Source organism: Cebidichthys violaceus, unplaced genomic scaffold, assembly GCF_023349555.1.
Source record: "Cebidichthys violaceus isolate CVI_PGR_0920_01 unplaced genomic scaffold, fCebVio1.0.p SCAF_28, whole genome shotgun sequence".
NCBI classification, from domain to species: domain Eukaryota; kingdom Metazoa; phylum Chordata; class Actinopteri; order Perciformes; family Stichaeidae; genus Cebidichthys; species Cebidichthys violaceus.
The window spans coordinates 2,041,385-2,067,015 of record NW_027176461.1 but is presented as its reverse complement, the minus strand read 5'-3'; the positions used below and the strand labels follow the sequence as shown (position 1 = coordinate 2,067,015).

The 25,631-nt window shown below is 42.4% G+C and overlaps 1 protein-coding gene across 3 annotated transcripts in view; it reads right to left on the bottom strand.

The window, feature by feature from the left end:
- Window positions 1-25,150, bottom strand: part of slc8a3 (solute carrier family 8 member 3) — a 99,159-nt gene extending 74,009 nt beyond the window's left edge. For 2 of the 3 annotated variants that reach the window (XM_068721562.1, XM_068721563.1), the window contains exons 1-2: window positions 24,168-25,150; window positions 15,661-17,528 (exon numbers count right to left, since the gene is read on the bottom strand). In XM_068721562.1, the coding sequence (XP_068577663.1) occupies window positions 15,661-17,441 (1,781 nt within the window). In that variant the 5' untranslated portion in view covers window positions 17,442-17,528; window positions 24,168-25,150. Of the gene's footprint in view, window positions 1-15,660; window positions 17,529-24,167 lie in introns of those variants that run through there. The other variant, XM_068721564.1, reaches the window with a different exon arrangement.
- Between the last annotated feature and the right edge of the window lie 481 nt (window positions 25,151-25,631).

The window sequence follows — 25,631 nt, the reverse complement described above, 5'->3', positions numbered from 1 at the left end:
AAAATTGCCGAACTAATGCCTTAAGTCACAGGCTCTCAATCTTACAAAGTTTGTTAGAAAAAGAAAAAAAATGATAAGCTAATGTTAACAGATCTACAGTGTGAATGGCCCTTTGATGTTGCAAGTATCCCTAGGGGTCTTCCTCAAACTGGTAAAAAAATGTGATACAGTTCTCTGTAAAAGCTTAATAGAAATAGTTTCAACGCATGTAAAACCGATTCCTATAAAATCTCTTCCCCAGAAAGCAGCCTTCCACACATGCATACCCATGAAACGCAGTAAAGTGAATATTGTTCTGACGAAAATGACAATAAAGGAACAAAAAGACTAGAACAAAAGGAAGTAGTGGGTTATAGGATAGAAGTACAGAAGGGAAATGGGACACTGAGGCCCATCTACTGGGACTGTATAGAGAGATCAAAGAGAAATCATAGCATTGGAAGTTTTAATTAGGCCTGTCTAAAGCCTCGCTGCCTTCTCTTCCTGAGGTCTCCGACAATGAGAAGAAGACACGTGCCGCCTGTCTATTGCTGGTTTCAAAGACCTGGCTCCTTCTGACACCCACTTAGATATATGGTCCTAGTTCAATGGGAAAGCGAACAGCATTCATTTCCCACCGGAGCTACTCGTGGTGCAAATGAACGCACTCACGGTGCAGCAATGTGTTGTGGATAAAATTGTCAACCTTAAAAACAGCTGTTTGTTTGTGTAAGCATGTAATCAGCAAGGATATATTTAGAGGAGACGCGGCTAGCATGCAGTTTAGGGTGATGGGAAATGAAGCCATGGAGTTTAGGTGGTGGATGGATGTAAATTCATCACTTTACAGCTTCCGTTGTCGTCGCCGCTACTTGTTGTATAAAGTACTCAAATTTGTTCCATGAGTCATGATATTATAGTCGGTGAAGAGAGAATATATTATTATAGTCTGTTTGACAGTCTGACGGAAGTTACAGAATAAACATGCATCCGTCTGGTGTTCAGTTTATTGTTTATCTGGCTGTTTTCAGTTTGTTTCAAACAGTCTCCCACACATTATCTTTCTGATTTCTCACAGATCTGGCCCGACTTCCTTCTCTTATCTCTACGACTGGAGGTTTTCACAGCCTTGGCTCCTATAATCAATGCTTGTCGTGAGGAAATTGAATCCCATCTAGCCAGGCCCCTTCCTTCCTTCCTCCTCTTCTCCACACCTGGTCAAGCCTCATCAAATCTGCCAACTAGCTGCACAGCAGTCTGGGTGGCTTGGTTCTCATTTTCTTTCTAATACTTTATTCACCCGTTCACTTCCACTTGTTTCTACCTTTCTTTATCCGTCTCACTTACTCTTTTCCTCTCATTCTCTCCCGTCTGTCCCGGTCGCCGTTTTCCTCTCTTTCGACACACTTTGCCCATTCATTTCTTTTCTCTCCGTCTGTTTTTCTCAGACTCTCATGTTGTGTCTCCATCATTATCTTTTTGCACCTTCTTGCCGTCTCTTCCTCTCTGCCTCACCATCTCCGTCTCCACTCCCTCTTCAGCTGTCTCCCTCCCTCTTTATCCGTCTCCCATCTCCTCTCGCTCCCCGCATGTTTCATTTCGCCACCTCCTCCTCCTCCTCCTCCCCGCTGTCCTGTTGCAGCCTCGGTTGGTGGCATGCTGAAGAGCGCTGCTACACGGAGTTGGATGAAATCTAACATGACAGGTTCCACAACTGCGGCAGGGAGGCAAATGTTTTTTTTGGAGCTTACATCTTGAAGACACCCTCTCATTTCCTTTGACATTGGTCTGAAGGGTAGAAAGGTTTTATTCTATACAAATACATGCGGTTAAAAAATAATGCATTATGGGAACAACCTGCACTACCTGGGCTTTGTCCTGTCACGTCTCGTGTCAGCAGTCTGTTCAACATGTCCTTACTTCCTATCCTATGAGACAATTGTATGGAATTGTCATAATTAGCATATGACTTCTTGAGTTAAAGCCCTTTTTTGTGAGGTCACAGTGATACTGACCTTTGACCACCAAAATCTAATCATGTGTTTTTGTGTCCAGATGGACATTTGTGCCAAATTTGAAGAAATTCCCTTCAGGCATTCCTGACATTTCGTAAATCAACTTCTCAGTAGGAACACTTGAATAGCCCTTCTTTAATAAATCATTAGGTCCTAAAAGATGCACTAGTATCTGAATTCAGAGTCATTTTCCTTCCTCCAGTCATGCGAGTGAGCTCGAGACCAAGGCTGGACTGAGGTCTGGGAGGCGGGGCTAAAGGTAACGCTAGTGTGTTTGCTCTGTGGACCCCATAAAGCGGAAGGTCCATGTAATTCAATCTGAATTTTATACTCGGAAGTCAAACCTTTTTTGCTTCATGCGCGACTTAGCATCTTTTTAGCATGAATGGGGTGCTCTATTCAGTTTTCTTTGTACATCCATAGGCTAACCCTGCAGCCATTATCAGAAGATATGACATTTAGAAAGTCATTATTCAAATTTAAAAAAATTTGAAATGTTACGTATGTTATCCTAATAAATGTCAGTTAACTTTTTCAGTTTAAATCAACATAATAGGCTACTAGCCAAGTTTACTTTAAAGTTAACTTTTCTCTGACCGACAGCTTTGGTTGAATCTTATTTTGTTTAGAACTAAACTACAAGTACAGACTTGTTATTATTTCAGAAAAATTGCAATTAAATATTCTCAAATGGTTCAGCCCTGTGATTAATCATTTAAGCAATTCGTTTTTTTTAAATGTGCTGCTTGCTCTGTTATATATCATTGAGAAACTCATTGTAAGCCCTCACCTTGGGCTGTGGAAACTTGTGTCTTTTTTTCTGACAAACAATGAATTGATTAATTGGAAAAAATATAAACACAGATTATTCCGTAATGAATATTAATCCATACAGCTGCAACTTGAAAAAACTTCAGATACATCAGTGTCATCCATACAATATTCAGCAGAATATGCATGTTACTGTGATCACGATGCACTCTGTTACGTGAACATAACCAGTTGGAACAGGTTTGACGCCTCAGCCGCCGCCGCTGTGGTACTCTGAGGGACGTCAGTTCAGAGTTCTCAATCCAAATCACAATTACAGGTTGAGACAGAAGTAGGCCAACATCTATACAGAGGGGAAGGCACATACGGATGCACTGCAGAGGGTTTAAATAATAAATATGAACAGTGGTGGGGTGAAAAGAAATTAAATGATATTAGAACCATTAAAAAGAAAAGACTGAGATTAAGGGGAGGAGGAGGGAGAGAAAGAATGGAAAAAAATCCAAGAAAGGTTGCTTGAAAATAGGCTGGGAGAGATAAAACCAAGAGGAAAAATATGCGGGGAGGGGGGGGGGAGCAAAAGCGAGCCAGGAACAAGGGCCCCCGACACGATAAGAGGCAGAAGAACATGAAAAGAAGAAAAGGAGAGGGAAATGAAAGGGGCGATAGTGGAGGAGATTAGGTTGAGTGTTGTAAAGAGAAAGAGGTCCCGGAGGCCTTGGCAGAGCTGTGATCCAAGCAGCGTAACCTCTTCATCTTTCGCCAGCTCCCTCAACATGACAGCTCTACCCATCTCTAGGACCCCAGAGGGGCAGCATGGGCACATTTGTTTGCCAAACTGACCCTACATGGCCTCCCTACCCACCCTCCACCTCCATCACCAGGCCTCTGGCATATCTGGCCTTCCCACATCCACGTGGGCCCAGGGTTGGGCCGACAGCTAGCATGGGTCCAGATCAAAACCACGACATTGACAATATTGCAATTGTGCAATAAATGTACCAGAATCTGTCATTTAATATTTATTTACAGCTAAAGTCACAAACAGGGACAAACCAACCCACATATACAGATTTGATATTCAAGCACCAAAGGCTTCTTGAGTTCCTAGCTGCATTAGATGATTGTTTTGGCCACTTGGATGCACACAGTTGTAAACACAACTTCGACATATTTTCGTCGTATAAAGTTTTTGTGGTGAACATGATAGCAAACAGCTGCACATCCAGCAGTTACAGAGCTCAAAATCATACATTTGGTGTTGTGTTTCTAGACACATGAATCCAATTTTTCTTTCTCCTTTCAGCTCTGTTTTGGTCTCCACCAACTTCTGAGAAAAATATCTGTCCATTTAAGTTGCTAATCACTCCATTATGTTCACCAGCTAGTTACTTACTTTGTCCGTCTCTTGTTTGGTACTGACCTGGTAGCATACAGTGGAATTTTAGAGATTTTTCACTGAAAACAGCTGTCTGCTGCTGGAAACAACGCTGGTGGGGGTTTCGAAACAATCAAAAACCGAAAAATGCTGAAACTCTCCATGGAGCTGTGGAGAACTGCAGAGTTGGGTGATTATTCTCTGTGTGTTCATAACTATGAGTGCACACTTTCACTTTGCACAAAGTCCATTGACCCATAAATATTGATTAGTGCAGCTTAGTGAAAACCCTTTTTTTTAAACAAGTCAAACAATTTTGAAGGGCTGTAAATCAATGTTTTTTTTGCAATAACCTTTTTTCTTTTAAAAGATACAAAACTTTCTCGAAAAATCTTGAAACAAGTTGATTTCAATTGGAAAAAGGTTGATAAACTTACATTATTATATCTATTTATTTGTTTTAAGAAAATATGGATCCTGAGACTAAATTATGGACAGAAATACTGCGATAAAATAAAACAAAACAAAAAAGAGAATAGACTTAAAGATGAGGTGGAAAACAAAATGACAAAACCATAAGAAGTCAACAAGAAGCACAACAGGCGGGGGAACAAAGAGACATTTTATCTCCAGAGATATACACTGAAGATTCAAGCGCTGTTGAATGTGAACCTGATCCCTGCATTGAACAAAAAATCCTTCAAACCCTAACACATAAAAACGGAGATGTCTTATACCTGGGGCAGGTGAAGCAGATAAAAACTTCTGAGTTTAGATTTTGGGAACGAAGGCTAAAAACACATAAAACAAGAGAGGTGCATAAATATAAACTCCACAGGTGAGACAAGAAACCCAGAGGGAATTTTAAAAAGCCTCTCATCCCAAGAGAAAAAGGAGACATCAGAACTCAACAAGGACAAGAATAGAAATCCAACTAAATATATTGATGAAAGCTAAGGCTAAGACCAGAATAGTTTCCTGGATTTGGGCATCCTCCTCCTGTTCTGCAGAGCTCTCGGCTGACCTTTAACCTCAGCTTGTTTATGCCGCCCTGTGGCTTCTGCTTACGTCTTCCTGTCAAGATGCCATGAACATCATCCTGTGCTCAACGTCTCCTGCCACTATTTGTATTGTGCTGTCTGCCAAAATCCTCAGGGCTGGAAGTTGTCAGACAGCACTCCCCCCACTGTGAGTGCAAATAGGGAGGGATTGCTGCGCTATTACCACATTCATTTCTCAACCTCTTAAGGGATGTGGCACACTCTGCATAAAAGGAGCCCTCCTTATGCACCCAGCATTTCCAGTTTGATGTAAATATGATCATCCAGGAGAGCACGGAAAGCCCAGAGAGTGACTCTCACGCTGCTGCAGAGCGTACACTAAGTCACCTAATAAGTCTGAAACTCGAGTATCAACAGGGAGGATTAGGAGAAACACAAAAGATCCATTTCCTCTCCTGGGTGAAACCTTTTCTCCCACCGGCACAGATGCATCAGGGAGAAATAACACACAAACACACACACACACACACACACATATATATATATATATATATATATATATATACATACACATAAGCATCCGATATGTGTCGAGCATGCAGCCTGTCTTCAACTCTGTCCTCACGGCACCAGGGAGAGAGTTTGGCTAGCTCGTGCCTCGGGGATCGAAATTTCCACGGGGGGAAGCAAAGTCCAGACAGACAGAGAAAAAGAAGAAGTCGAGGGACGCAAAATAAGGATTTCCATCGACTGATTACGAGTCTTTCTGCACTGAGATTCATCTTCTATCTCTCTAAGACACACCATCACACAATCTCACCAAAGAGTCATGAACGCCACTAATCAGCAACCGGCTTCTAGGAAATACAAAGAATCCATGATATGGATATCTGAAACCAGACATCCCATCTAAATATAGGAAACCACATTGCAAATAAAAGTAAGACCGAATTTTGCTGGCTCTGTAAAAGTCCTTGCAAAGCGAGAGCCGCTGCCTAAGTTAATATAGCTCTGAAACACAAATCAAGCGGTTTTTGAAAAAACAGCTGATACATGAATGTTAAGATCCATGCCTGCTTTTGCACCACAGAGCTGCTGCCCCAACAGGAAAATACTGAGAAACAAAGGAGGAGGAGGAGGGGGAGGAGGAGGGGGCATGGGAGAAGGGATGAAGGGTGGGGGTGACGTGCAGGAAGAGGATAGAGAAGAGTAGTGAGGAACTTCTGATGCATTCTAGCGCATTTTCTGCTGCAGCACCCTGGGAAAAACATGGGGAAGTGAGTCCCCCCCCCTCAAAGGAGGTCCCCTGAGCTGCCCACAGAGCATGCTGGTCCGGCCTGACACACGGAGAGGAGAGGACAGGCCCTGGGACTTCGGAGAGGAGTGTACAGAGTAAAACTGGAGTGAGACAGAAAGAACACCCCCACTGCAGAGATGGAGGGAGGAGGCTGCTACAAGCCTGATAATCAAAGACAGGAGAAAGAAAAGAAGAAAAAAAAAACGTTGTGATATACAGCTGAACTAAGCGAGGAGCCACTGACTTCTTGGACTTAGAAACCCACGGTTTTGTCAATTCGACAAAACAAAACAAAAAAAAAGAATCCAGTGTCACTTTCCAGGGCTGAACGTTGAGCTTCCTTAAATGCTAGAAATCTGCACGGATGCACCAACTCATGACGAGACAGCACTTGTCTGGAGTCAAAGGGCAAATAGAGGAGGGTGTCAGCTGAAGCTCTTTCCGGGGTTCACAGCACTAATGTGTGTGTCACCGACTGACTGACTGACTGACTGGACCAGATGAGAACAGTGATGGATTAGACAGCACTGACAAAAAAAGAGAAGTATTTTCTATCTCGAGGATGGACAAAGGTTATAAGAACATCTCTTACATCCCTCCTATTCTTAGCCTGTTAGTCATATAAAGGAATATACAATAAGCACAAATGAAGGCACACGCTAATGATTACTTCGTTACTGATTCAGAAAACAATTAAATATTTCTCAGAGTTCAAGGTAACAAATCAGTGCTGTGACTAACAAGCATTTTCATTATCGATTAATCCAGAGCTGAATTAGCTGAATGAGCTTAATTAACCAATTAGTCAATTGTTGCAGCTTCTGAAATGAAAGGATTTACTGATTCTCTTGGTCTTGTATGACTTTGAATTTAATTAATTTAATATATTTAATTGTTGGGTGTACAATAAGGTAAAGGTAAAAAAAACAAAAGTTCTCAAAACATAAAAGGTTAAAAATGCTTTTTTTTCATGAAAAGCTGGAACCACAAAACATTTTTGATTGAAAAATGACTTAAAATGGTTCATTGATTATCAAAATTGCCCGTGATACTATATCTTTCATTTCTAATTCAATGATTCAATGATATAAAATAGGCAAGAAAGGCTGGAAATCCTCACATTTGAGAAGCTGGAACCAGCAAATATTTCACATTGTTGTTTGATAAATGAGCTACACGGACAATCATTCATCAAAACTGTTGCAGATACATTCTCTGTCAACAAAGAAAAAGAGAAGTGTGTCACAACCAGTAATCATACTGAGACGGTGGCACATGCTGCTTGAATGACAGGCGATCAGCAATGAGCATCAGAGATGCCGCCACCATAAGTGAAAGGGGAGGATGAAGATTATCATTTTATAGAAAAGTGGGCAGACTTTCATTTTTTTTAAAAAGATCCTCATTCGAATTCATACATTCAGCTTTACTGACTCTCAGCCTTCAGGGTTGCTCAGTGAAGCATTTTGTATATCGGTCAGACATCAAGTGCTGTTAGCCGAATTCACACATTCTAATCACATTCTACATTTGAACATTAGCAAACACACTCTCATATGCTTTTCTATTATTGTTTCAGGCATGAAAAATAAGACAACGGCAGGTTTAAAAATAAATAAATAAGTAAAGCCGACAGCTTCTCTCATCTCCTTTAAAACCCCACTCGCTGTGCATTTCGGTGCAACCTTAGCTCCTCTCGCTGTGAGCTGTATCGATTTCTGGTCTCGATGCTGCTGCACTGTGCATGGTGGAAGGTGCTGTGGAGCGGCACTGACCTTTATCAAAGTATGCAGATGCTGGGTGTAGGTGCAGGGGCAGCGAGGGCACCTCCACTGGCACCCCAGACCTTCACCCTTGGCAGGCAGGGATGAAATGAGAGCAGCGACCTGTATTGAACGCACCACTCTTCATCTCTCTTTCATGTGCAAACCTTCAACCAAAGCTACGTGCAAACAGAGCGAACTGGTGTGTGGAGACGCAGGTAGTAGAGATAGTCCCGATTAAAGCGGAGACTATTAGTTGATTATTAGGTTAGGTAGTTGACAGAAAAATAATCTGCAGCTATTTTGATAGTTGATTGATGGTTTCGGTTATTTATTGGAAAAAATACTAAAAGATCTGCTGCTTTTTGCCATATGTAAAAAAGTCAACTGAAAAAAAAAATGTAATTTACTGAGTGAAACAAAACAAAAATAAACCAAAGCTTTAGGTTTTGGACTGTTGATCAGATAAAACAAGCTACTTGAAGAAGAAGAAGAAGAAGAAGAAGAAGAAGAAGAAGAAGAAGAAGAAGAAGAAGAAGAGAAGAAGTGTTGGGGGACTAACAATTGGTGTTTTCTTTCCTCTTTTTTTTAAGTCAAAATTGAAGCAGCAAAGGTCAACATATTCTTACTTGGGCGCCAAAAAAACATTTCTCGTCTGCAGTGTCTGCATGTTTATGGGTTTCAGGCAGGAATAAATGTTTTGGAACATAAGTTAACATGTCACGGGAGTCAAAACAGAATCAAAACGTCTCCATAGACGTTGCATGACAGCTCACACAATGCTAGATCCTACATTTCCAACAATGCAACTCGAAAGCATCTGCTGCCTGTTAAGTGCCCATGTCCTTCAAACGCTACACTTCCAGTTTGTACTACAAGCCTTCTGTTTAAAATGTGATGACCCTGATTTCCTTTTCTTGGTTCACCCTTTTTGTTGACACACTTCCACAACTCGTGACGTCAAGCCGTCGACATCGCAGCCAATAAAAAGTTCCCACATTATCCTACTTGTCACCTCCAGGAGGACAACATGAAAAGTTTTTCCCAGCGGGCAGTTCCTATTTACAGCACATATGATGTGACTGAAGGCGGCATCAGAGTACTTGAGCCGTCTACTCACAAACCAGCTCACACTAATTAAAGAAACACATCCAATACCACAGTACACTCAGGTTTCAGGCTGTAAGCAGCTCCCTTTGCACTGCAGTTGGTTCAGTGTTCAATATGAATTCTGGGAGGATCCATCTGGGTTTTGTTTGTGTTTCGCATTAGAGCTTTAGGATAATACTCAATCAGCAGGTCAAAATTAAGAAAATAGGGTTTAAACCTTTAGAAAATGAACAGAAATATCCAGTTTTAAATGCAGATGTAATTTGGGTAAAAGATCCCTAAAATGCAACATTCAGTATGTCTGGAGGATCCAGTCTGTAAAAGTATAACCATCTTAAATAATTCACTTAAAATAACTCAGTTTACAAACAAAAGTGTTTACAGTTTGCTCTATCATTCATCGTGTAAGAACAAGCTCCATGTCATCTTTTTTTTCAGAATAAAACTGAAAGATAAAACTGTGGCGTGTTTATTTATGAAAACATTGTTGCTAAACGCTTTGACAGTCAAGTGGGTCAAACTGATGCACTTACCTCCACCTTAACTCTATTAGGCTGGAGACACTGTCAAAAGTTTGGGAAGCCTGAATATATGATCCTCAGTCAGATTTACACACAAACACTCAGGGGGAGGCTCGGAGCTGGCGACACGCCCTGCACTGAATCCTGTTATAAATAAGCTTTAACTTAATTGCATTCCCCCAACTGGGAGGTACAAACGCAGGGCCAGCATATTTATTACCACTCAACCCAGGTGTGTGAGTTATTGTGTGTGTGTGTGGATGTGTATGTATTTCTGTACAATATTTGTAAGCAGGAGCTAAAGTGCAAAAGCCACAATGAGTTTGCTAAGATAAGAAATGTTCTCATGATTCTTCCAGTACTGTATCTGTGGATGTGTTAGACCTGTGTTTTTAAGTGTGATAACAGACTGATATCATAGCAGAGGGAAAGATGTTAGTGGTACGGAAAGCTATTTCATGCCATTTTACAGCCAGTAATTCCTACTAAGGATGCTTTTACTAACATAAACCAATCAGATGTTGCCACAATCTCCAGAGGCCAATCATATCGTGGATGTCAAACCTAAAATAAAAACTGTTCAGTGCTCAAGGTTCCTTCCACTCAGCTGATCCGAAGTCCCGCTCCACATCCCATCATCCAGATGTTCAGCCAACGCTCTTTAACTCTTTTCCTCTCCATGGGGGGGGGGGGGGGGGGGGGGGCATTCCTGTAGTAACCTTGGTAACCATTACTACCCCCCCCCCCCCCCAAATATGACTACATCACTATGTGGTCTAGTTTAGTCTCCACAATTCTGACTTTATTGTGGCCCATCTCACAGATTTGTTTAGCTGTATTTTGTGTTTGATGCTAATTAGCAAACTAAGATTGTAAATTTGGTAAATATTGCACCTGCTAAACGTCAACATGTTAGCATTGTCATTGTGAGCCTGTTAACATGCTGATGTTAGCATTAAGCTAAGTGCACCGCTGTGCCTGTGTTAATATGTAACACAGACGTCTGCAAAATGTTCACTTGTAGACCATATTTTGCCTGGTTTTAACAAAGATGTCGACACATGCAAGTCACCAAATCATTACATCATGCTTTTCTTAAATTGAAACAACTGGAATAATTTAGTTTTTAATTCAATTGTCTGTCAAAATCTCAGACCTGATCGCATCACAAAACTGTCCAAAAATAGAGACACGTGTGAGTCAGTCTGACTTTTGTTTACAAGCCCTGGTTTACTTTTAACTTGACGTAAACTGTAATTAAGCAAATACAAAAATACTACAAAACAATAAAAGAAAAAAAAGCACCCTCAGGCACAGTAAAAAATACAGAGACGCATTCCAATTATTGAGAGAACAGAAAGTATGAGGCTCGCATGAATAAAACAAGAGAAGTGCAGCGTTGAATAGGATTAGCTGAGCTTGAGATGGTCCTGGCTGCGGGGGGGAAGGGGGGGGGGCTGGCAGGGGGAAAAGCTGAGTGGTCAGCAGGATGAGAACCAGTGTGGACATGTGCCCCGTCAATCATGATGTCCAGAGGGGTGACGGCTATACATTCAAGAGATATTAAGGCAAAAGGTCGGGAAGAGGGCTGCGTGAGCTGGAGGAGGTGTGGCACAGATAGCAGAGGAAAGGGTAAATCCGTGCATCGTATCATGAGCAGAATGCAACCCCCTGCGTGATGCTATTTATAAAAACACAAGGCAGGTTTACAAGCACAGGAGAGTCATGCTCATACAGGCGTGACCACAGTGGCAATTACTTTAGCAGATTCCGGTCTGTCCGCTGCACACCACTCATTTGTTTATGAATCCATCAGCGCCTAGTTAAACACCCGCGTCTCCAGGGATGGAGCTTCTCCACCTAGCAGCTGTGTTATCTTCTCTGGGTCAAAAGAAACAGCAGCCGGCAACCTCAAGCCATTTAATATTCTCAGAAGCAAACTGGCTCTATACCTGTGGTTACCAACGTGGGGGGGTCGGGACCCCTTAAAAGGGTCTCTATAACAATCTAAGTGGTCAAAGGACGATTAAAAATGTTTATTTATAAGTGACGTTTCAGGCTGCGACTAAACTAAACTGAGTCTGCCGTCTATTTTCTAGATTCATGTGAGAAAATAGTGAAAAACAGTACATTCAGTTTACAACCATAGAGGCCAAGGAAACCAGCAAAACAATGACTCAGTAAAGCTGTTGATCAACTGATAGATTGAACAAGTCATAATTGTAGCCTCAGTACTCTTCCACACAATTGAAATACTGGATATTTTCAAAACTTCACACCTTGAAAATTTCTTCTGTGGGAAATTATTAGGAGCAATTTTCACTGTTTTCTGACATTTTGATGAATAAAACAATAAATTAACCAAGAGAATAATTGACACATTAAGCGATAGAAATCACGTAATTGTCCCCAGAAAAAAAGTTTGGGAAATACTGGTCTAAACCAGCACAAGGAAGTACTCTTTAACTTGTGTCCCTGCATAGTTCTGACGAGCACTAAGTGTAGATTTAAGAAGCGTGATGAGGTTCATATCCGTTAGCTCGGAGCAGAGGCACTGCCACCAAGAAAGACTATTAAAGTTCATGCTGAGAACTATTGTCTGGCTAAGAATTGGAGTGATGTATTCCAGAGCTCCAGATTAGGACTGTAATAAATTTCCACTCTGGTTGATAACAATGGGCCCAAAGTGTGTCAAAGGAGATTGAGAGTCAATGCCTCGTAAAACATGGCGAGAGAAAAGGAAGAGCATGAGAGCTGAAGCATTATGTGGTCTAATTGTCCTAAAGGACATCAGAGAAAACCCTTGCCCTTTAGACAGGGAGCACACTCTGCCCTCATTTGGCCGTCACAATTATCGCTGAATTAGCAGCAGGAAGAAGAACTGCTTCAACCGTGTGCCAAGGAGGGAATCCTTCTGTTATTTCAACATTTATGCAAAATGGAAATAAACACAACATTTCCATTGTCAATTTCAGTTGGAATATGAATGTGAAAACAATGGAGGCAAATAAATTCTGTATTTTTTCATGTCGCGAGCATGAAAATGACCCTGAGGAGAGCTTTCAAGGCAGCGGAAGAAACATCATTGTAATTATGCCTTTTAGCGAATATTCTAAACATTCATCCCTTTTGTTTTGTGTATGGAAATGTTCTCATGAATCTTCTAGTATGCTTCTGGATGAAGCTGTCACTTCCACTGCTACTCTTTGTCTTTTTTATGGATGCACACAGAATCAAATTCATCACTATCAGAGTGTAATTATGGAAATTTCTGGAGATTTGTTGGGAGTTCTGTAACAGCAGTCTGCCATTTTTACAAAAAGATCCAGAAGCCTCTGAAGGGGGATGGAAAGATTTTCATATTAATACCAGAGCGTGTTCATGCATATGAACAATTTTCATTGTTTTAAGTGCTTACTGCTGAATAATGTCCTGTATGTTTAGAGATATCTATCATTACTCTATAGTTAGTACATCAATCAGAGCTGACTGTGTGAGTTTAGCTTAATATCCACACTATGTCTTGTGCCGTCCCTCTGCAGTTCCCTCCACATCTTGCTAGTTGGTGCCCCCTGCGTGTCAGTGTGCACATACCGTACGTCAACGAGACCATTTCCTTGACATTTATTCTACAAGCAGTGATTCTGGCACTTATTATTCAGTCATCATATTATTTGTTCTTCGTAAGCACACGGCCTCTTCTTTGCAATGTCCCTGAAAATGTCAGTGTTTACATTTACAACTGATTTAAAAACAATATGATTTCGGTTCTTGCTAAAAAGGAGCAAAGTGCACACAGTACGACTTTTGGCTCGGCCTTTGACCTCCATAATGCATGAGAGAGGTTTGTTTATAGAGAAGGATATAGATGATACTCAGCCTAAGTCTACCCCATACTGCTGCTGGTTTGAGTTGGTTTAAAGAGTTAGTTGCTGAGAGTTTGACGAGAAAATTGATTCCACTGATGACAGTGGTAGTTTTCTTTTAAAGCACTTATTATTTCGACATGCATTCTGATTGATTGATTGCTGGTGTTATCAATTCAGCGTTAATATTTTTCAGTACATTTCTATTGAATGTTCTGAGGCAATAATTGAATTATTAATGGCCACATAAAGTCAGAGTCTTCTCCCAGATCGTTTTAACTGTAGTTCTTCCTGTTTTATTGAGACTTTCTGAAGCGATAACTATTGGACCATGAAGTCAGATTCTTCTCCCAGATCACCACGAGCATGTATCAGCTCACAGCATGTGAGCGATGCTGCACTGTAAGAACATCTAACTCGCAGCACGATGCGCAACACAATAAGCAGATCGATGGACCAGCATTCCCCCACAATGCCAACAACATCACCGCAGTCTCATAATAATAGTCCGTCTCCACATCTCTCCCCTCTACTCCCCTGGCAGCCTTCAGGCCTGGCCCATAAAGCATCTCTCACATAAATCAAGCAAAACCCTGAGAGCTCAGCGGGCCCCAAGAGCATGCTGATCACCCCGACACTCATTCCCCCTGCCGCCGGTCTCCTGGGCTGCCTCAGCCCTCAGGAACACACACCCCCGGAGCATAGACCCTGCCAGTGAGCCACAGCACGGCTGAGAGGGTCCTGATTGGTGGGGGAAGGGGATGTCACAGAGGCATGTCACTTTGATTCAGTGCCTGCAGACCAATGTGTGAGATGCAAGCGGATGCAAGCTGTGAAATAAACAAATCAATATTTCTCAGGCACACATTCCAGTATCCCAGAGCACTGCCTTGCATGCGCGGGACAAAAAGCTGTAGTAACATTCAATACACGGCCCCGTTGCTATTTTGTGCTACAGTACAGTATGTTGCTGTTATTGCAACAGTGCCAAATATGCCCACTCCGTTGTAAGCCTGTGTTTTGTAGTGCAGTTTTGTACACAGATGGTACAGCTGATGAGGCTGCATAACAAACGCAATGCACACGAAACATCCCTATTACTCTCATAGATGCTTCCTACCAAAGCTTTGTTAGCACGACTGCACCCACAAGGAATCAAATCTCCAGTAAAAGACTGCCATGTACTGATTATTACATGGGACTGAGTCTGGCCTTTGACCTTTGTTGTTGTAATGTTCTCTCTCTCTCTTTGCTACGCTGCTCCTATTCTTCCATGCTGCTTTCTTTCAATGGAAGCAGACACGACACAGAAAAAATAACAAGAAAAAGAGCAAAAATCCAGAGTTCCACAAAACAAAAGCAGCAGGGATTACAGATGCAAGGAGGTGTTACTTAAGGACTTCCTGTTTCCACAGTTGTGTGACAAATCCCAAAGTTGAATCCCTATTGCATGCGACGCACACAGAGTTGCTACCAAAGCGCTCTGATGAGAGCAAAATCTCTTGACAGGAAAACAAGGGGATGTAGAGTGCACGCTCAGATGAGAGGGTACGCTGTCTAACCATGTGAAGAAAAGAAGCGTTTAAAATTCACAGTGATGAGTGCAAATAGCACATGAATAGGTTACCAAAGTATGTTCTAAATTAAATGATGTCAAGAGGCAAAGAAGACGAGATCTTTGTATCAAACGCAAAACCCTGAATAAGGAGCAAGTCTGGCAGATTGCTGAATAGCTTTGAAGCTAGCGTTCATATCTTATGTACTGTAGCTGTCGTTTCTTGACAGGTTTATCACCATCAAAGTGCAATTAAAAAATAAAATACAATCGATGGGATGCAAAAACAATCATGCAAAGAAAATAACTTATTACTTTTGCAATAACCTTGGTTGATTAAAAATCGGCAATAATAAATCAGCAACAACCGTGAGAAGAAAAAAAAAAAAGAGTAGCTGTCTTACCAAGTCTCGTCGTTTTTGAATTCAAGCTCTCCGTAGGTGTCTTCAAAGTCCTCCCCTCCTCCTTTGGCGAGTCCTTCCAGGCTGCGATAAGGCACAATGACCGTCCCCCTTGCTCCAGAAGTCCTTAGCACCTTCACTTCCATAATACCCGTGCTCTCACTGATGTGCACCGAGTTGCTCTCAAAGGTGAAGATGCCCGAATGATCGTCGTCCAGAATGGTCACGGTGGCCACAGCGGGGAAGCCCAGCATCGCCTTTGGGTACGGGAGACTGTTGGGGGACAGCACCTCGTCCTCCGTCTCCAGGACACGCAGATTACTGAGCCGCACAAAAAAGTGCTCGTCCTCTTCAAAGATGTCGTCGTCTATGATGCCAATGTTTATCTCCCTGATCATCTCTCCTGGTTTGAACACGACTGTACCCTCTGAGAACTCGTAGTCTGCCCCAGCGTTAGCCGAGCCGTCCTCCGTCTTATAATCCACGTAGATCGTCTTGTTGATGTCGCCACCCTTTCTGATGACGGTCAGAATGGCGGCGCCACAGTTCTCGAGGCACTGGTAGACGGCAGGCTCAAATGCAATTCGAGACACGTACTCTTCTGGCTCCTCCACGTGCACCTCCTGCACGCTGACGCTCCTCTTCGCCTGCTCTGCGACGTGTTTCTTCAGGATGTTTCCAGCGCCTGTCATCATGCGTGTAGCTTGGATGCGGTAGAAGGCACGGCTCTTTTGCTGGTGCGAGAGAGCGTAGTAGTTGGCCATCTCGACCAGCTGATCCAGCTCTTTCTCAGGGTGCTTCTGCTTCAGGTCTTTCAAGATGCGGATCATGTCGCGTCGGGACTCGTCCACCTCTTTGCTCTCGATCAGACCAATAAGATTGCTTGCCGCTCCTCCGTCCATGAAGTGAGAGTTGACCATCTTGCCGTCCATCTCAATCCCCTTGGAGCGTTCTCCCTCCGTCTCGATGATGACACCTCTGTGTTTGTCGGTGCGATACTTCTTGTGCATGAACTTGTAGAAGAGCAGCCGTCTGTCTGCTATCCACGCAAGAAACACACATATGGGGAAGAAGGCCAGTGTGAGTAGACCCTCCCAGACCTGGACTACGTTGGGAGAAAACACAGCCAGAATCATGTAGAGCCAGATGTAAGCAAAGACGCTCCAGCCCGCAGTGACAAAGAACACTCTGAGGTGTTTGATCTTGCGTACCTCTCCTTGGGGAATGACAGACACACAGAGGCCAATGATGACGAACATATTGAAGGCTGCGCTGCCGACAATTGTGGCGGGCCCGAGGTTGCCAGGTTTGAATCCGTGTCCACAAACCTCAATCAAAGAGAGCAGAATCTCAGGGGCGGACGAGCCCAAGGCCATGAGGGTGAGGTTCGACACCGTTTCATTCCACACCCGAATCGTGGTGGTGATTGTTTCCCCATTGGGCCTTTTGATGACAAGTTCCCTCTCTTGGGAGGTGATGACCTCAATGGCCGCCATGAAGCGGTCGGCAATGATGGACACTCCGAGAAACATGTAGATCATGGCAACAAAATACACAATGACCCGTGCGATCTTGTCTCCCATGGAGGGATCCTCGGGATACCAGATGGGCAGGATGATCCCCAGTTGACACTTGGAGTTTCCCGAGCAGGTGCCATTGCTGGGGGTTAGCAGAGGGCTCGGAGTGGTCCGGGCCTCTGTACAAAGGAAGGCTACAGCCACAGAGACCAGCCCCAACCAGAGGCAGGCTGACGACCCCGGCTTTACAGGCCTTGAACCCTCCATGCACCCTCCTTCGTCTCAAGGGTCCTTACCACACTGACAGTCCCCCTGCGATCCAGCACTGGGCTGTGCTTTTTCTCCACCCACCACCTGAACACAACAGACAAACAACAGAGATCGTATTGATGTTATACTGTTTATATTTACTTATTAAAAGACAAAAAGACACAAAGAGTTTACTCTCAGATGATAGACACAGCTTTCAGACAGGGAGAAAAGTGATACAATTGCTTCATGTTGGTTTGCATCTTTTTATTAGATAGATGAAAGCATCTTGATAATACTTGTTAATTATGTATTAATCATAATAACTCAGTAATTACTGTATCACATAATGGATGAGTTATCAAACCTACTTTCACATTGTTTTAAAGCTCAAGTTTGATGAGCAGTATTAGTACAAGTCTATGAGTGTGTGTTTGCATTTCACATGGAAAAACACACATTTTGAAGCAAGAATTCAAATGATCCCACTATGCCTCTGTAAAACGTCAATGAGCCTCTCCCTCTTTCTTTACAAACAGCAGTCATGAGACCCTTATGTTATTTATGAGAGGCAGGCTGGAAGAAACTTCTCCATGCTTAGGAATTCATGAGATTTTCAGATCTGTAAACCACTATGTGAACAATGTAGATAACATTAGTTTAATGAAATCATAGCCTGTGGGCTCATTTCTAATCATGAAGTCAGTTTTTGATGTGGATATGTGCGCCCGATAATGTGGATTTGAGCGTGATTGTCTGAGATCTCGGGGGTAATACACAGCTCTGAACCAAACAGCTCGCTCAGCAGGCGTGCAATGTTGCCAAACTAAGCACTGTCCGAAATGTCGCATTGGCAAAAAAACAGCAGAGGGGAGGCAGGAGACCGTCAAGAGGCAAACCAAAACAAAGGGTACAGATGTCCCGTCCAAATTCATTATATACTGAGCTCCGAATGCACACTTACCACTTCCGCAAGAGAGAGCAGCGTTACAATAACAATTGTACATTGTTATTGTAACGTTGTTACAATAACATTGTCATTGTCCGAATTCATAAAAAGCTCGGGCTAAGCATCTTATGCACCTCTTCAGCTCTTATGAGATAGGACATGAAAATGATTTTGATGCTGAGGCTACAGGCAATGGGAGCAGGAAGAAAAGTGAATCAGCCAAAACTTAGAAGATGTGAGCTGCTTTAAAGACTTAACACATGGGATTTATTATAAAGGCTCTTTTCTCAGTGGTATCTGTGATTATTCTGTGTTTGAGAAGGATGGGTGGGGCCCTTCTGCAGCCTTCACCACACCTTTAGGGCCCCTGAGAAAGCCTGTGACAGTCTCGTCTGAATTACAATTAGTTCTTCAGTCACACTTGTTTCCCTTTGCTTTTGTTGAGCTAAATGTAGTTTGAATGTTTCTACATTTTCTACCTTAAAGTGCATTTTTGTGTTCTGATTCCTGGTTAAAGGGCTGATTACCTCTGGGGCCGCCCACACTAAAATGTGTACAGTTTGAACTCATGGCACTTAAAGGCACTTTGGATAAAAGCATCCATTAAATGGCATATGTTATGCTGTGAAATGCAGAGTTCTTATTTGATTTAAGTCTTGTGCAGTACACTGGATCTGAACACTTTTAAAATAACTCCAATTTGAACTCCTAGGTGATACTTTTGGAAGTCATATCCATCTTCCAGACGGACCACTGGCCAGTTTGGATAGCTGACAAATTGTTCAATGGAAGTGCAGATACTCAAACAGGAGCTGGCATATTTGAAGCACTCACACCAATTTAAAAGCCAAATATTCTATCTGGAACCTGAGCAGTGACAACACACATAATGTCTGCAAAAAAACCTGTCAGTTTCTATCAACATCTTAAGTTCAAACTCCGGTTTTAGCAAAACCTATTAATATAGTCTGGAATAAATTATTCCTAAAATTTCAAATGTAATGGTTCATAGATAGAAATAATTGCATCACTATCAGTATTATTATAATGTCTTTTAAGGGATCATAACCTCAGTAACATTCAGAAAGATATGGCTTTCCAGAAGTGCTTTTTCAGGGGTTATAAAACTTAAAAATGCAGGATATCTCAGCTTGAAATGAAATTTCTTAGATGTTAAAAAAAAGATGTTGATTGCAGAGCAGCACGCTGATCTGGAGGAGGGAAAAGGGGATGACAGCAAACGGCAGCAGAAGCGGGAGACAAAGAACTTTAAATTTAACTGAATCAGCAGAGCCATTTCTATGGACAGGAGCCAGCAATGCAATCCCTGCGAGAACCGACAGCGCTGAGCACAAACAAAAACAACGGGGAAATAATTGAGTGACAAAGTTATAACTTAATGAGAGAAAAGTTGAATCTGAAAACTATGGATTTTGCAGTTGTTTAGACTTTTGTATCAGTCTTAAAGTTGAACACAGAAACTCACCTACAAGAGAGAACTCTTAGGAGTAGAGAAAAAGTGTGCAATGCTTAAATTACAGTCATTAACCTCTTTCAACTGTACTGAAAATGACCTGCATTGGAAAAGTGAAAGCAGGGATATGTTTTTAAAGGAGGCTAAAGGAAAGGGCCTCTTCCTGTTTTAGAATCAGAGCAGCACTGCTGACCTGCTAGCTTCGCCCTGTCTTTTTTATTGCATGGTGGCTCGCCGGGGTGGATGGGCAGAAACTGCAATGAGGCAGAAACAGACGGAGCATCCAGAATTTAAAGGCTAGAGAGACTCTCAGTATGTTACAACGCAGGGACGGGAATGATTAAATGACTGTCCATTTAATTGTAAGGTGATATACAAGAGGAAGAGCATCCTAAATCCAAAGAGTTCAATCAACTCACATATTTTACACTTACTACGATTATATCATCATTTGTAAGCTGGATCAATCTCACTATTTTACACTTATCATTTAAAAAAACAACATGATTCAAGATTACTCTATTGTTAATATGACAATCTTACTGTAATGGCAAACAAGTGTCTATATTCATCCAGCACAAAGCAACATAAGCATTCATTTGGAGTTGTGTTTCTGTCAACATGATTGATTGTAAATCACTTATTAACTCTGTTTTGGTCTCCACCAACTCCTGAGGGAAATATCCGCCTCTTTAGCTGCTAAATGCTATATTATGTTCACCAGTTAGCTAGCTAACTAGCTGGCTAACTTTGACTGTCCAGGGGTTGGTGCTGGGAACGTAGTGTCGTTTTTTTGGCATAAAAACAGGTGTCCGCTACAGTGCAAAACGACACTATGAGAGCCGGGAGAGTGAACCAAAACAGCAAAGATGCAGACCAGAAATCTAAAACAATAACGGTCTGTGGTTTCATCACGACAAACAACCTCTTTCCCATACAGGTATAGTGATGTGATCCATTGTTAATACAAAAATACTGATTGCAGAAGCTTTAAATGAGCTGAAATGTATCGTCATTGCAATGCTTCACTGTAGCTTTAATGCAGACAGCTGGAGACTGGTGTCTCTACTGTATGTGTGAATGTGTGTTATAAGAGTATGGAAGGAGGAAAGTGATGAAACAGAGTAAATGTGCTCAGTCAGCCCACTCTGGATAAACAGAGGTGCAACAAAATGGCCAAAAAGCCAAATACCCATAAATCCAAGAGCAAACTACCAGAGTGACACAGAAATTTAAAGACATAAAAGCCATACAGTGATAGTGGACAGCTTCTGCTAACTCTTGACTTTTACTATCAGACATATACACTTCACCAGCTGAATAACGTCATGCTCAGAAAGATTATTGTAAACTATATTTTGCCCATCTCCCAAAAGACACGTAAGATATTTGCGCTATTCTAAGTAGTACGTTATTTTTTGTTTGTTTCTGTGCATTTCTAAATTAATTCCTCATCTCTGAATTTTAACCTTCGTAAGGCCCTTAATGCTACTAGTACTACTAGTTCCTCTACTGCTACTGTTATTAATATTATTACCAAAAGCATTACTATACTGGGAGCACTAACACTACGAAACTGCTTCCAGCTACCACCCCCACCACCAGTATACCACTGCTACCACTACGACTGCTATTACATTCATGCTGAAGTTGAAATAGTAAGGTTCTAGCAAAGATGTATGTGTTTGGGAAGTACTGACCGACTGGATAAATGAGACTTATACTGCGCGAGTTTTATGAGGGGGTTTTTTTAACGGATGTTTTGATATAGTTTCGCTGTTGTTAAACATGGCCCCCATTTACTTTATTTCATCAACATTTTTCTTCATTTTTTCATTCTACGTTTGACATGGAGGCATGCGAGAAAAACGTAGTTTTCTTCAAGAATTCAAGGAATGAATAATTGATATAAATATGGTCTTTTTGGGGGAGAAGTATTCCTTTAGTATGCGTCCTCTCGCAGCTACTGCTACTACATGTAGCTTTTGCCAGGTAGCTTAAGCTAGCAGGAAGAGCTGGAGTTTGATGACCTTTTAACCTACGGGGTGGATATTCTTTTAAGAATGAGGTCATGTTGAATGAATTGCAGTAACACCAGAGATGTCCAGAAGTGATGTTTCCCATCGATCACATTCTGACCACAATGTGTCATGCATGCATTTAGACCTTAAATTACCATGTGTTTTTTCCTTCTGCAGACATACAGATCGCAAGTCAATGTCAGTTGTAAATGGGGTCTTATTCACTCGAAGCTCTGAAAATGCTGGAAACAATTCCCATAATGCACATCCATAATGTGGTGCATTGGTCTATCCCTGACTGGTAAATGTCCACTACAGTTCTCCAGAAGCACAAACGACATCTACTGTTGTCACAGGATGTACAGTCTCTTTGACGAGTAAACTGAACTTCATAAGTGTCCCTTTAACAAAATCTTAATATTGCAAAACAAATGCTGGCAATATGGATGCATTGACTTGATTGGTTATTTTGAGAACCCATTTAAGACACACAGCCACATAGTCTTAGGCAATAATGTAGAGCTCATTAAAATGATTACATGCAAGCTGTCGGACGGTTCAGGTGTATGACCTCACAAGGATTTTGCATTTTAAATATTGATTTTCTATCAGCACAAAGTGTATTGTCTGCTGTCAGCGAATGCAGAGTGAACGATTCCATTTCTCTTTGTGTACCAACATTAGAGCCGTGACCCCTAAATTAGGAGCTACACAAAACAATTTGCATACTAATTACTGTTTTAAGGATTGTATTTCACATTGTGAATGTAGAGGAGGACTGACGCTGGAGTTTAATCAAGACTGTTCAGCTGCTGCCAAAAAGTATTAAAAACATCCACCGAAAAGACAAAGTTGTTCACAATAACTGCACATGAACTTAAGAGAAATAAAGTAGACTTAATATTTTAATATTTGTAATGCAGAACAATAACATATTGTATGTGCTGACTATTGAGGATAATATTATTTATATTTCAGTAATCTAACAAAATTTAAGGGGTAAATATACCAAAATATATTTATTTTCATATGTCAATATTAATACTACAATTTATTAATACACTGTATCGCTAAGCTTATTATGCAGAACAATACAAATGAATTAATAAAGACAGTTTTTTTTAAGGAGACAACATATTTTATAACATTTATAATTCAAACTCAAAAAAAATGTTTTCCCTGAATTGTATTATTTATATATATATATATATACACACACACATACACACACACACACACACACACACACACACACACAGAACAGGCATTTTATTTGATTTTCTGAAATGTCATGGATCAAATGATTAACTAATTGATTAAATAATACTTATATATAGTTGCAGCCCTAACCTGACCTCAAATATAGTGGATTTAAATAAGTGGATTCAATATCAATATTTGATTTCGTGCATCTTTATGTGATCACCCTGTTTAATCCCCCGACTGATGCAGATAGCATTATGGTTGAGACAGTTGCTGAGAGGAGAGAGCGGCTGCTCTGCTCTCAGGTCGCTTTCCCTATTTTGGGAAGAGGGTCTTAACTTAAGGAGGCTATTTGAGACGTGCGTAAACATGGACTCAGCAGACACACGGAGAGCCTCAGCTGTTGCTGATTAATCATCAGAAGGCAGGCTCGCGCACTACACCTATGTCGGTACCTGAGGGGGGAATCCCCTGCTGGAGCACCCAGAGGCCCTAACTTATAGGGTGCGTACAGGCCCATACGTGGCACGATGCACAGTGGATATAAGAGGCTATATTTCCCTCCTCTCTGAATCTAATACCCATTGCTGACCTCAGGAAACACCATCAACTCATAACAGAGGGGGGCCGTGCAGGAGAAGCCAACAGCTGAAGAGTCATACGTGTAAAAAAAAAACCTGGATATCCAGGTGTTCAGCCAATCAGCAGCAGGACTGTAACAACCGCTATCCGATACTTGCGTAGACAGACGCCAATTATTCTACTGGCACACCCATTAGACGGTATCACGAATCCATTGCAGCCCCGTTGCAATGGATCATCTCTGCACAGTGATGAGGAGCATATAGGCGGGTTAAAAACCCGGGTAGGATGAAGCGCTCCGGAGTGCCGGACCACATCACACCACATCACTTATCGAGTGTATTTGCAGCTTTGCATCTAACGTGGTTACTACAAGCTGTCGTTTATTAAACTAGAGGTGCCCGCCTGTGCCTTGCTGTTTATCAACGATGGTTTACCGGGTTGCATCACTCAGTAACACACTGGTTATTGAAACATCACTGAGTTTGCATCATGCGTTATCCATTGTAACCTACCTGGATTTGTATTCCGGGGAGTTTTATGTAGAAACTGCGAAATAGCTCCTGTCCGCCCCCTTTATAGCTGTTTCGCCGTTCAGATCGTCCTCTCTCAACAGTCTCAGTGTAACATCGCTGTTTGGATCTCTTAAGTCAAACGTGCTCCTCGGACCAAAAAAAAAAAAAACCCCGGTGGAGCCACTGTGTCGTCCTCATGCACGGAGAGGCAGGTCCCCAGCCTCGCTCGGTTTGGGGGATTGGATCAAACCGGCCAGAGGTGATCGCCTTTCGTCCTCTCCTGCCTTGGCGCCCTCCTCCCCAGATCCTCCCTGTCTGACGGATTGACCGGGTCGCAGAGCTGTCAATGACGAGGGAGGAGGAGGAGGGGGGGGAGGGAGGGATGGGGGGGAGTCGGTATTTTAAGATCAGAGATGGATCTTCAGAGCCCGTCCACACGGCTCTCCCTCCTCCTGCAAGCCGTGAATCAGCGCTCTCCTCCTCTCTCTCTCTCTCTCTCTCTCTCTCTTTCTCTCTCTCTCTCTCTCTCTCTCTCTCTCTCTCTCTCTCTCTCTCTCTCTCTCTCTCTCTCTCTCTCTCTCTCTCTCTCTCTCTCTCTCTCTCTCTCTCGCGCTCCGCTGCGATAGCGCAGGAAATCTGTGATGATGTCGCTCTTGTAGATCGGCACCTCCGTGAAGCTCCTTATTCCCGGCTGTCTTCTCAACGGAAACGGACCGCTGCGATTAATATTAACCACCGTCTTACATTAGAAACGCGCTCGGGCAGTGCGTTTAAGTTACCCAGGCTGTCATCTGGACTTTGCGCACCATCGGAATGAGCACGGCGCGTCTCTCCTCTGCGCCGAGTCCGTTTCTGGAGCTGATTGCTGGAGACCAGCTTTATCCACACATTGTCATCCTCGCAGATTATTATTCATATTTGTTGGGGCTAATTCTCACGCGGTGGAGGTGTGAAATGGTTGGGCCCCACAGCCCTCCGTCCCCCGTCCCCTCCCATCTTTAAAAGTCACACCGACAGGCGCGCAACGACGTCACCACCGGCTGAGAGAAGAAACCTGCACCACAAAGGATGAATATCACCCAGGTCCACAGCCCACCATGACGAGGGTTCACAACAGGAGGGAGAAGTAAGGAGGAGTAAGCTGGAAAAGCGCATTGTTAAAGTATCAGCCACTTATTTACCTCTACAAACTGAGTGAGTGAGTCTGCCCTTTTGGTCACGTCACGTGCTGCTAATATATGACACAAAATCTAGCGACAGCAGGAAGAGGATCACTGAGTCGCTGACCTTTATTCTGGCCACAAGCCACAAATACCAAACACAGTAGATGAGAAAAATGGCTTTATAATTGCAGTCGAAAAAGACATGTTTGCATCTTAAAGGAGCATGATATTGTATTACAATTGTATTAAATCCACACAGAATCAGTAACCATCTGCAAAGTCACAAGCTCAGACATTTATG